Below are 12594 nucleotides of genomic sequence, written 5' to 3' on the forward strand. Positions count from 1 at the left end.
CTGAGTCCTTTTCTTTTCCTTCCTTTTCTTTCCATTTCCTTTCTTCTCTTTCCTTTGTTTTTTAACCTTTCCTTGGAAGTCTGGAATCCATCAAGATCCTTCAAGAAATTGTCCAGGGAGTGGTAAGGCCAATAATTAATTAGCTCCATATCTGTGGCAAACCCCATCTGGCAATGACCTACACCCAGAGGGCCCTGCTACCTCAGTAGCTCACAATTCTGACAGTCTGACTGGTGGTAGGTCCTGTAGAGGGAAACGAAAGGAGCTTCTCCTCCCTCAGCTCTACCCAGAATCTTCTGAGAGTGATGTATGTGGTCATAATTATTTTAAAATATGATTGTTCCATTTCTGAAGAAAGCAAACCAAACCTGTAATCAAGAGACTGGTCCAGGGCTTCCCTGGTGGCGCAGTGGTTGAGAGTCCACCTGCCGATGCAGGGGACACGGGTTCGTGCCCCGGTCCGGGAGGATCCCACATGCCGCGGAGCGGCTGGGCCCGTGAGCCATGGCCGCTGAGCCTGCGCATCCGGAGCCTGTGCTCCGCAACGGGAGAGGCCACAACAGTGAGAGGCCCGCGTACCGCAAAAAAAAGAGACTGGTCCACAGATTACAGCACAACCATCTGCATGAGCCTGGTGTTAAGTCTCCTTTCTCCTCCCTGTCTTGTTCCAGAAGTCTTTTTGTTAATGTGATTAATTTCAGTTCGAGGAACTGGGAAGATCACATCTCCCAGGAGAATCACTTTCGTTTACCCTGTCTCTGACCTCAGGTGGAAGGGTTTCCTCATTGGAATGGAGATAATAGTTCCAAGCAGAAAAGCGAAGACCATTTTATGGCTGCGACGGAAAAATTCTCTTCATTCTGAAAAAAACTGAAGGAGTCTAAAGACGGGATACCCTCAAATAAATCATCGGCCAGCAGCAGGATCTTTAATCACCTCCCGTCCCTCTTCCCCAGCACCTCCTGAGTATTTGCAAAGCCATTCTCAATTCACTCGAGTGCATGCTTGCAGGCTGGGAACTCGGCTTACAGGACGCGGAACTCTCCCAGAAGTATCCGATAAATAGCAAACAGATGCCGAGGATGCCAAAGACCTCGCCCGACTAGGGCACCGCCTGGGAGATGAGTTCCAGACAGCGGTTTCCTAGTGGAAGAGGCTGGGCACCGGACTGTATTATTCTCTGTGCTTGAAACCAGTAGGTTCCGAAAGGAGGGCATCCTTTTTCCCCGGGAAGGGGTGCGGAGAGCCAGACACTGCCCCAGGACTGGAAACCCCATCCCCGGCAGTTGCGGATCTAAGAGGCGGCTTCCCGCCGTGCCCCTTCCCAAGGTAAAGCGGCCCTCCACTCTCCATCATCTGGAGACGCAGACGCCATGCTCTCCGGTTTTTTGACGTCCCGTCTTCCAGCTCCACTTCCCAAGCTCGGAAAAGGCTCCGGGACACCCCTGACCCTGTTTCCAGCCTCGCACTTGTTGCCTGGGCCGCGTGAGGCCCGAGCTTATGCAGGAGGCGAATTTAGGGCCAAAAATTTGGCTCCGGAAGTTAGTTCAGACAGCGCGGCTGTCCCTAGCAGGTTCATTTCAAAGCATGTGCCCCAAAGTCCCGGTTCGTAAGCCCTCACCCCAGCCCCTAGCGCACGAATTCCCTAGGTAGTGGCCGGCAAGTGTGCAGCCCGCAGCTCATCACTACAGTCAAGGAGTCGAGGGTGCTCTGTACCTGTCTCTTTTCCGACAACACCCGAAACCGCACCGGGTCACGCCCAACAGATCCCGTGAATCCAAATCCCCCCCCCCCCGTCGGAGGTGCCCAAATTCGAGTTTGGTCCTACCGTCCCCTCCCTGCGCCTACTCTGGAAGCTCCTCTGCGAGGTCTTTCCCTTCAGACCCAAAGGGGCGCGCGCTCAGTTGCTCCAGGTCCGCCTCTTCCCCAGGCCCTGGCGGGGGCGGGGGTGGGTAGGCAGGGACCTGGATCTGATTAGCTGGGAGGGGAAGCCGAGGTCCCAACAGCTCTCTCCTGTCTCCCAGGCTCCTCGAGGAGGAGGGAGGGACGGTACAAGAGAGGAGGGGCGGGGGTCCCATCACTGAGCACCCAGGCCGGGGGTCTGAGCCGCCGCCGCCGCCGCCGGGGTCTCACCTCACCCCCAGCCCCGGGCTGCGGCCATGGGACCCCATTCCAGCTCCGGCTTCTACGTGAGCCGCGTGGTAGCCCTGCTGCTGGCCGGGCTGGCTGCCGTGCTCCTGCTGGCGCTGGCCGTACTCGCTGCCCTGTACGGCCACTGCGCGCGCGTCCCGCCGTCGGAGCTTTACGACCGCGGGGGCCCGCACGCCGCGCCCTCCCCGCCAGGCAGGCAGGAGCCGGCGCGGACCCCGAAGCCCGGCCCCACTCTGGAGACGGAGGTGGCGCCCACCCCGCGCAACTGGCGACCCCCGGGACCCTGGGACCAGCTGCGCCTGCCGCCCTGGCTCGTGCCGCTGCACTATGAGCTGGAGCTGTGGCCCCGTCTGAGGCCAGAAGAGCTCTCGGCGCCGGCGTTGCGCTTCACTGGCCGCGTGAACATCACCGTGCGCTGCATCGCGGCCACGGCGCGGCTGCTGCTTCACAGCCTCTTCCTGGACTGTGAAAGCGCCGAGGTGCGGGGACCACTGTCCCCGGACGCCGGAGACGCCACCGTGGGCCGCGTGCTGGTGGACGAGGTGTGGTTCGCGTTGGACATGCAGTACATGGTGCTAGAGCTCGGCGAAGCCCTGCAGCCCGGGAGCCGCTATGAGCTGCAGCTCAGCTTCTCCGGCCCGGTGTACCAGGACACCAGGGAGGGACTGTTCCTCAATCTCTACACGGACCAGGGTGAGCGCAGGTAAGGGCAGGCCGGCCCTGGCCTCCTCGGCCCCCGCCCCGCATTCCCCGCGCGCAGACTGCGGGTTCAGGTGCTTAGGTGCGCGTCTCCTGCCCTTCGCAAAGAAACCCGCCCCATCCTTCGCGACGTTTTCTTTTAGAGTCAGAGGGTGAGCGCCTCCTTCCTCCCTTTCCCTCTTCCTTTGGCCAGGTTTCAGCCCCATCCCTGCCCATTCCAGTTCGTTTCTATCGTTGCCCCTTTTAAGGTCGCTGCTGCCCCAAAAGTTTATTTTCCTCTTCAGAGAACCCCTTTGTCCTCTAACCCAGAATTTACTTAGGGCAACGAGCAAACCCCTCGCTACTCAAAGTTTGGTCGAAAACTTTGAGTTGCTGGTCCGCGGTACCAACGTAACATCTGGGAGGTTGTTAGAAATGCAGACTCTTAAGCCCCACCCTCGACCAAGGGGATCCGAATATGCGTTTACCGGAGCTCCTCGGGTGATTCACCCGCGTTAGAGTTGGATAAGCACGGGGCTAGAGCACCGTTGCCGCTCTGCGGTTCCTCCCCAGCGCCTCTCTGCGCTTTTCCTGCTCTCTTTTGCCTGGGCGCTCCGTAAGTGCTGCTCTTGCGACAAATAGACCCACATCGCGGCTGTTAGTTTCCATAGTTTTTTTCTTTTTGCTAAGGTTCTCCAAAACTTCAGAATCGCCTTTCATTCCTGCCTTCCCATCCCCTGCCCGGGCCCCGCGTGTCGTTTTGCGGGTGAGCAGCGGCATCCCCTCCCCTCCCCGCTCTTTGACCGGCTATGTGCCAGAGTTTCGGGATTCAAAAAAAAAAAAAGTAAAAGCGATGACAAGGGACCTCCCTTCTGAGTCTGCAGGCTCACATAGTGTACATGTGTTCTCTTTACACTCGTTTGCGATAGTGTCTCCCACACGGAATGTTTCCAGCCCAAGAATTGCCTCTTTCCACGCTCTGGGACCACATTACTGACCCCCGGCGAGCGCTAGGGAAATGGTCTTTTTTTTTTTTCTTTTTTCAAACTGGTGAGCTCCTGCTTCGCTCATGCAGTGGTGGAGCCTTTGCGGTTTACACAACTGCATGTACTTTGCCCTTTATTATTAGAGAAAATGTTCTCAGATGTTATCTGAGGGAAAGAAACCCACTAAATTACCCCCTATCTCTTCTCCTGCACTATTTTCAAAACTTCAGGGGTTTAAAGTAAGTTTAATAAGCTGGCGTAACTGGAAGCGTAATCTGTAACTTTTGTTTTTAAGGACAGTATGCTTGATTTTTCTCTCAAAAATGCATCAATACCTAAGAAACAGTTTTGAAAAGTTTCTCATGAGTATAATGTGTTACTGGACTTACGGGCTCTGGAAACCTTTTGAAATAACTGTGTATTGTTAAGGTACAGGATTTTTCAGAGGGGGAGAAAAGGATGCTTTTTTGCACAGCTACCTGACAGTGTTTTCTGCTGTCAGTTAGCAAATCTTCATCTCTTCACCATCTCTTCCTTCTTCCTGTCTTAATGGGTCTTTGGCCTGGACAAACTGCTCTAGCAAACACGGGAAATGAAAGTCCCTTTCCATTTTTCTATTGTGCTGCCAACTCTAGTAGTAACTAGAAACCATATTTTGAGAGCTTTCAAATTCAAATAAGCAGAAAATTTAATAAAGTCCTACAGATGTTCATAGACCTAGGTGGAGCTCCAGAACTGTGGCATCTTGAGAGGAGCTGTCGCCTGGAAGTTGTTCTTCTGAGTCTCTGCTTCTGAAACCAGGAAGAAGAGAAACCTGCAGCTGAGCTTGAAGCCAAGGTCACAAAGAACCTGAACAAAATGATGACTTGTGATGAGGCAGATTTTGGAAGCCCAGCAGGCTTGAGTTTGAGCTGTGTCACTTGAGCCAGTCTCTTCACCTCTCTGAGTTTGTTTCCTCATTCATGGAATAGACATAATAAGTGTCAACCTTTAGAATGTTGTGAGAATTAAGTGGGAAAGGGGGCACCGTGACTGGCATATAATCTGTGCGGTGATGGCTACTATCATTAGCTTGGGGTAAAATTATCCTGTTATCTAAACGTGGAAGCTGCCACGTTCCTGGTAGATACGATTCTAAGAAGATTTCTATATGCAGAGAAATTGCCCAATGTTTTCACATTTTTCTTGGGGTGTCTGTAATTCCAGCTGCAGTGGTTGGAACATGTTTACTTCTGTTCTTTGATGGTCTCTAATCACAGTCCAGACAGGCTAATGTTTTTAAATAATTTTACTCAACTCTAACGGAAGAGAGAAAGAAGGTCAATCCAGAAAATACAAAGAGCATCACTATTTGACACTTCTAAGGTTTAGGTTACGATTTGCTAGCTTCAGAGGTTGCTGGGGATGCTTTCTACCTGTGCTCAGCCTTTCTCTACCTGACAGGTGACTTCACATTTCTGCCATATAGGAGCCGTCTACTGGATACCTTGGACATGTGCATCTTCCATGTGTGGAAAGTTGAGAGCAAGATCCAAATGTTAATGTCCCTCTAAGCAGTATTTCCCAAACTTCATTCACTGGCATATGACTATTTTCAGATTTTGCCGTATTCAATATCTGTGGCCATATTATTTGCTAAAAAAGTTACTTGATTTAAACAAAAATGTTAAGCAGATTTATTGAAAAGCAACTCTATACCATTATTATAGACGGAAAACCATTTGAAATTTATAGAAAGGAATGGCACAGACTAATACAACGAAAACAAAACATTGTTAATAAGTTCTAGCTATCATTATTGTCTGCTGAAAGATCTGAAGGCTTTGAATCTGAAGGCTGCTCTCTCTTTCTTAAAAAAGGGAAATTAGAATTAGATGTTCAAGATAAATAACACCAAAGCAATGCTTTCTCTTGACCTAATCAGAATGATTCATAAAACTGAAAGGACTGACTTTATCATGTGTGAGTCTGATCTATGTAATAGTCTGTCTGAGGGCTACCAAAAATCCCTCTCCATCTATACTTTGGAAAATCCTGCATTAGAGTAGTGGTTCACACTTTAATGTGCACCAGAAACACTAAAGGAGCTTATTAAACATGTAGATTCCAGGGGCACACCCTCAGAAATTCCAGATCAGTACACCGATATTCATAGCAACACTATTCACAATAGCTACAAGGTGGAAGCAACCCAAATGTCCACTGATGGATGAAGGGAAGACACAAAATGTGGTCTGTACATACAATGGAATATTATTCAGCCTTAAAAAGGAAGGAAATTCTGACATATGCTACTACGCAGATGAATCTCGGGGACATTATATAAGGGACCTAAAGTAGTCAAATGTATAGGGACATAAAGTAGAATTGTGGTTGCTAGGGGCTGGGGGAGTGAAGAGTTTTTTTGGCTGTATTGGGTCTTTATTGCTGTGTGCGGGCTTTAGTTGTGGCGAGCAGGGGCAACTCTTCGTTGCAGTGTGTGGCCTTCTCATTGTGCTGGCTTCTCTTGTTGTGGAACATGGGCTCTAGGCGCACAGGCTTCAGTAGTTGTGACACATGGGCTCAGTAGTTGTGGCTCGCAGGCTCTAGAGTGCAGGCTCAGTAGTTGTGGCACACGGACTTAGTTGCTCCGTGGCATGTGGGATCCTCCCGGACCAGGGATCGAACCCATATCCCCCGCATTGGCAGGTGGATTCTCAACCACTGCGCCACCAGGGAAGTCCTGAGTGGGGAGTTTTTGTTTAATGAGTACAGAGTTTTAGTTTTGCAAGATAAAAAGAGTTCTGGAGACTGGTTGTACAACAATGTGAATGTACTTAACACCACTCAACGTTATACTTAAAAATGGTTAATATGATGAATTTTATGTTTTGTGTATTGGGTTGGTCAAAATTTTTGTTCATGTTTTTCCATAAGATGTTATGGAAAAACCCAAAGGAACTCTTTGGCCAACCCAATATTTTCCACAATTTAAAAAATTTTAAAAGCAAAAACTTTCCAGAGCAGTGAGTTTTGAGTGGGGTTTGGAAATTTACATATTTTAACAATTGCTGCGATAAACATCTTTTCGTGCTTATTTGCCATCTGTATGTATATCACTTCAATGAAATGTCTCTTCTTGTCTTTTTTCCATTTTCTAATTGAATTGTTTTTTTATTTTATATTTATTTATTTGGCTGCATTGGGTCTTCATTGCTGTGAGCAGTCTTTCTCTAGTTGCGGCGAGTGGGGACTACTCTTCGTTGAGGTGCCTCAGGCTTCTCGTTGCGGTGGCTTCTCTTGCAGAGCATGCATGGGCTCTAGGCGTGCAAGCTTCAGTAGCTGTGGCATGTGGGCTTCAGTAGTTGTGGCTTGCGGGCTCTAGAGTGCAGGCTCAGTAGTTGTGGCGCACGGGCTTAGTTGCTCTGCGGCATGTGGGATCTTCCCAGACCAGGGCTCAAACCGGTGTCCCCTGCATTGGCAGGCAGATTCTTAACCACTCTGCCACCAGGGAAGCCCGCTGAATGTTTTTTTTACAGTGGCGTCCTGGGATTTTTTTAATATAATCTACATCTGAGTCCATTGTGAAATATGTGGCTTACAAATATCATTCTGCCTGTCTGTAACTTCTCTTTTAATCTTCTTAATAAGGTTTTCAGAGAGCAAAAGTTTTAATATTAAAGAAGTCCAATTTTTCGGTATTTTTTATAGAACATACCTTTGGTGTAATGTCTAAGAATTCTTTTTTTAAAGACTTTGTTGGGTTTTTTTTGGAGACGTTTTAGGTTTACAACAAAATTTAGGGGGAAGTAGAGAGATTCCTCATATATCCCCTGCCTCCACACATGCATAGCTTCCCCCATTATCAATATCACTCACTAGAATGGCACTTTTTTTTTTAACTAAGGATGAATCTGTATCGGCACGTCATAATCACCCCAAATTCATAGTTTACCTTAGGGTTTACTTTTGGTGGTGTATGTTCTATCTGTTTGGACAAATATATACTGACTTATAACCATCATTATAATACCATACAGAGTATTTTCACTGCTCTAAAAATCCTTTGCTATCTGCCTATTCATCTTCCCACCCACCCACTCTGCCCAGCAACCACTGATCTTTTTATTGTCTGCATAGTTTTGCCTTTTCCATATGTCGTATAGTTGGAATCATACAGTATATCACCTTTTCAGCGTGGCTTCTTTCACTTAGCAATATGCATTTAAGGTTCCTCCATGTCTTTTCATGTTGCAATAGCTCATTTCTTTTTAGTGCTGAATAATATTCTATTGTCTGGATGTACCACAGTTTATTTATTTAGTCACCTACAGAAGGACATCTTTTCTGCTTCCAAGTTTTGACAGTTATGAAAGAAGCTGTTATAAACTCTGTGCACAGGTTTTTGTGTAGACATACATTTTCAACTACTTTAGGTAAATACCAAGAAACATAATTGCTGAATCATATGGTAAGCTTATGTTTAGTTTTGTAAGATACTGCCAAACTGTCTTCCAGAGTGGATATACCATTTTGTATTCCCATCAGGAATGAATGAGGGTTCCTTTTGCTCCATATTCTTGTCAGCATTTGATGTTGTCAGTGTTCTGGATTTTGGCCTGTATTCTAATAAGTATCTCATTGTTTTAATTTGCATTTCCCTGATGACATACGATGTGAAGTATCCTCTCATATGCTTTTCTGTATAATTTCTTTGGTGAGGTATCTGCTGAAGTCTTTGGCCCATTTTTTAATTGAGCTGTTTGTTTTCTTTTTTTTAATTTTATTTTATTCAAGTGTAGTTGATTTACAATGTTATTAATTTCTGCTGTACAGCAAAGTGATTCAGTTAACATACATAGAATGGAGTTGTTTGTTTTCTTTTGTTTTAAGATTTATTATTTATTTATTTAATTTATTTTTGGCTGCATCAGGTCTTAGTTGCAGCATGCGGGCTCTTTGTTGAGGTGCATGGGCTTCTCTCTAGTTGTGGCATGAGGGTTTTCTCTTCTCTACTTGCGGCGCACAGGCTCCAGAGTGCATGGGCTCTGTAGTTTGTGGCACACAGGCTCTAGCTGAGGCACGCAAGCTCAGTAGTTGTGGCATGCAGGCTTAGTTGCCCCTCGGCATGTGGGATATTAGTTGCCTGACCAGGGATTGAACCCACGTCCCCTGCATTGTGAGGCGGATTCTTTACCACTGGACTGCCAGGGAAGTCCGTGTTTGTTTTCTTATTGTTGAATTTTAAGAGTTCTTTGTATATTTTGGATAACAGTCCTTTATCAGATGTGTCTTTTGCAATTATATTCTGCCAGTCTATGGCTTGTCCTCTTATTCTCTTTATATTGTCTTTGACAGAACAGAATTTTTTAATTTTAGTGAAATCCAGCTTATCAATTATTTCTTTTATTGATCATGTCTTTGGTGTATTATCTTAAAAGACATCACCATACCCAAGATAATTTAGGTTTTCTCCTATGTTATCTTCTAGGAGTTTTATCATTTTACATTTTACATTTAGATCTATGATCCATTATGAGTTAATTTTTATGAAGGGTGTAAGGTCTGGGTCTAGATTCAGGTTTTTTTTTGCATATGGGTGTCCAGTAAGAGATTTTCTTTACTCCATGGTATTGTCTTTGCTTCTTTGTCAAAGATTAGTTGACTATATTTTTATGGGTCTATTTCTTGGCTCTCTATTTTATTCCCTTGATCTGCCTATTCTTTTGCCAATACCACACTGTCTTGATTATTTTAGCTTTATAGTAAGTCTTGAAGTCAGGTAGTGTAAATCTTCCAGCTTTGTTCTTCTCCTTCGATACTGTGTTAGGTATTCTGGTTTTTTTGCCTCTCACTATAAACCTTAGAATCATTTTGTCCAAATCCATAAACTTAACTTGCTAGGATTTTAAATGAGATTGCACTGAATCAATGGATCAAGTTGGGAAGAACTGATACGCTGATACTATTGAGTCTTCAGATCCATGAATATGGAATAACTCTCCATTTATTTAGTTCTTTTTAAAATTTCATTCATCAGAGTTTTCTATTTTTCCTTATCTAAATTTTGTACATATTTTGTTAGATTTATACCTAAGTATTTCATTTTTAGGGACACTAATGTAAATGGCATTATGTTTTTAATTTGAAATCCATTTGTTCACTGTTGGTATATACGAAATAAATTGACTTTTGTATATTAACCTTATATCCTGAAAATTTGCTATAATTGCTTATTAGTTCCAGGAGGTTTTTGTCAATTCTTTTGGATTTTGTAGAAAACACAGATGATCATCTTATCTGTGAATAAGAGTGTTTTATTTCTTCCTTCCCAATGAATATATCTTTTATTTCCTTTTCTTGACTTACTGCATTTGGAAGGACTTCCAGTACAATGTTGAAAAGGAGTGGCAAGAGGGGACATCCTTGCCTTGTCCCTGATTAGTGGAAAGCTTCAAATTCTCACCATTTAGTATGATGTTAGCTGTAGATTTTCTTGTAGATGGCCTTTATTAAGATTAGGCAGTCCCCCTCTATTCTTACTTTACTGAGAATTTTAATTGTAAATGGGTGCTGGATCTTGGCAAATGCTTTCTTTGCATCTATTAATGGGTGATCATGTGATTTTTCTTATCTAGTCTGTTGATGTGATGGATAACATTAATTGATTTTTGAATGTTGAACTAGTCTTGCATACCTGGGATAAATTCCACTTGGTCGGGATATGTAATTCTTTTTATGCGTTGTTGGATTTGATTTACTAATATTTTGTTGAGGATTTTTGCGTCTCTGTTCAGGAGAGCTATTGGCCTGTAGTTTTCTTTTCTTATAATGTTTTGTTCTGGTTTTGGTGTTAGGGTAATGCTGGCCTCATAGAATGAGTTAGGAAGTATTCCCTTTGCTTCTATCCTGTGAAAGTGATTGTAGAGAATTGGTATTCCTTAAATGTTTGGTAGAATTTACCAGTGAACCCATCTGGGCCTGGTGATTTCTATTTTGAAAGGTTATTACTTATTGATTCAATTTCTTTAATAGATATAGGCTTTTTCAGATTGTTCCTTCTTGTGTGAGTTCTGGCAGATTGTATCTTTCAAGGATTGGTCCTTTTCATTTAGAGTATCAAATTTGTGGGCATAAATTAGTTCATAGTATTCCTTATTATCTTTTGAATGTCCATGGTATCTGTAGTGCTGTTCCCTCTTTCATTTCTGATATTGGTATTGATATAATGGATTAATATATACCATATCTGTTACTATTTTCTATTTTTTTGCCCTTGCTCTTTTTCCCATTTTTGTCTTCCACTCTTTTTTTGCCTTTCTTTACTATGTTGAATTTTCCAGGCCATGAACACAGAATATCTGTTCATTTATTTAAATCTTTGACCTATTTTTCACCAGCATTTTAGCATTTTTAACATACAAATCCTATACCTGTTTTATTAGATTTATGCCTAAGTATTTAATTTTATTTGAGCAATTGTAAATAGTATTGTATTTTTAATTTTAGTTTTTATGTATCAGTTTCTACTGCAAAGAAATAGTGAGTTTTGTGTGCTTATCTTGTGTCCTAGGACTTGGTGATCTCACTTGCAAGTTCTAGGAGTTTTTGTTTTGTTTTTATAGATTCCTTGGGATTTTCTATGTAGATCATCATGTTATCTGCATACAGAGACAGTTTTATTTCTACTATTCCAATCCATATGCCATTTCTTTTCTTACCTTACTTTGCTGGCTGAAATTTCCAGCACTATGTTGACCAAGAGTGGTAAGTGTGGACATTCTTTTTCCCTAATGTTAGGGAGAAATTTTTTAGCCTTTCACTGTTCAGTATGATTTTAGGTGGAGGTTTTTTTGTATATGTTCCTTATCAAGTTGAGGAAGTTTCCCTCTATTCACAGTATTTCTGAGTTGCTTTTTTTTTTTTTTAATCACAAATAGGTGTTGGATCTTGTCAAACACTGACATTACCTGTTACTGGATAGAACATAATGGAAAATGGAGGATACAACAAAATTACCAAAAGAGTGCCTGAAGAAGATCTCAGAGCAAGATCCTTGTTCTTCCCTTTATGGTTAGCATGGTCTGCAACCAGTGTGGCTTCTAATTCATAGAGCAGAAATGGCTTAGGCCAATGGGCCCTGGATTGTGCATGTTTTCCTTGTGATCTATTTGAGGTCAAAGGGGATCTAGAATTTTGCACATGGGGTAAGAACATTGACTAGGGAGCTAAAGAGGGGCCACCATGCCAGGGATCAAAGTAAATGTGTTGCAGTGAATGCTGTGGAGTAGTTGTGCAAGGTGTGGTCCAGAGGGACTTGCAGCCAGACTCAGAGGACTGGCCATGTGATCAAGAGCCCAGATGAGTGCCATGTTATCAGTGGGAACTGCTGAGCCTTGACTGTTGTGAAGGAATGGTTTACAAGTCATACCAGTCAAGAGAATGCAGTCACATCAATATGGCAAATCCAAGAAGTCCTCTCCTGTCAAGAGGTCTCCTCCTTCTCTGCCCTTCCCCAGTTTGGCATCTGGGTGTAGGAGAAAGCTTCTTAGTTCTCATGCCCTTAGGAAATAAAAGAGCCCTGAAAGGGAATTTAGATTTTAAATGACTATCCCCCCAAACAAGACTGTTTTAAAATCAGTAACGATGAGTAACCTGTAATTGGCAAGCTTGCGTTCTTTTCCTCTACCATCAGTGAGAATATGGGTTCCAGAGTATGAAGTTATAGGACAGATTGCTTTACACATCTGAGTTCTGGTAAGTGAATTTTGACAATTAATTCTCTTCATGTAAAATAAAT

The 12594-nt window shown here is 44.0% G+C and overlaps 1 protein-coding gene across 1 annotated transcript in view; it reads left to right on the plus strand.

The window, feature by feature from the left end:
- Window positions 1-1987: 1987 nt before the first annotated feature.
- Window positions 1988-12594, plus strand: part of LVRN (laeverin) — an 89550-nt gene continuing 78943 nt past the window's right edge. The window contains exon 1 of the mRNA XM_029217742.1: window positions 1988-2854. Coding sequence (XP_029073575.1) covers window positions 2160-2854 — 695 coding nt within the window. The 5' untranslated portion in view covers window positions 1988-2159. The remainder of the gene's footprint in view (window positions 2855-12594) is intronic.

This window comes from Monodon monoceros, unplaced genomic scaffold, assembly GCF_005190385.1.
Source record: "Monodon monoceros isolate NGI ecotype Baffin Bay Population unplaced genomic scaffold, NGI_Narwhal_1 Super_Scaffold_12, whole genome shotgun sequence".
NCBI classification, from domain to species: domain Eukaryota; kingdom Metazoa; phylum Chordata; class Mammalia; order Artiodactyla; family Monodontidae; genus Monodon; species Monodon monoceros.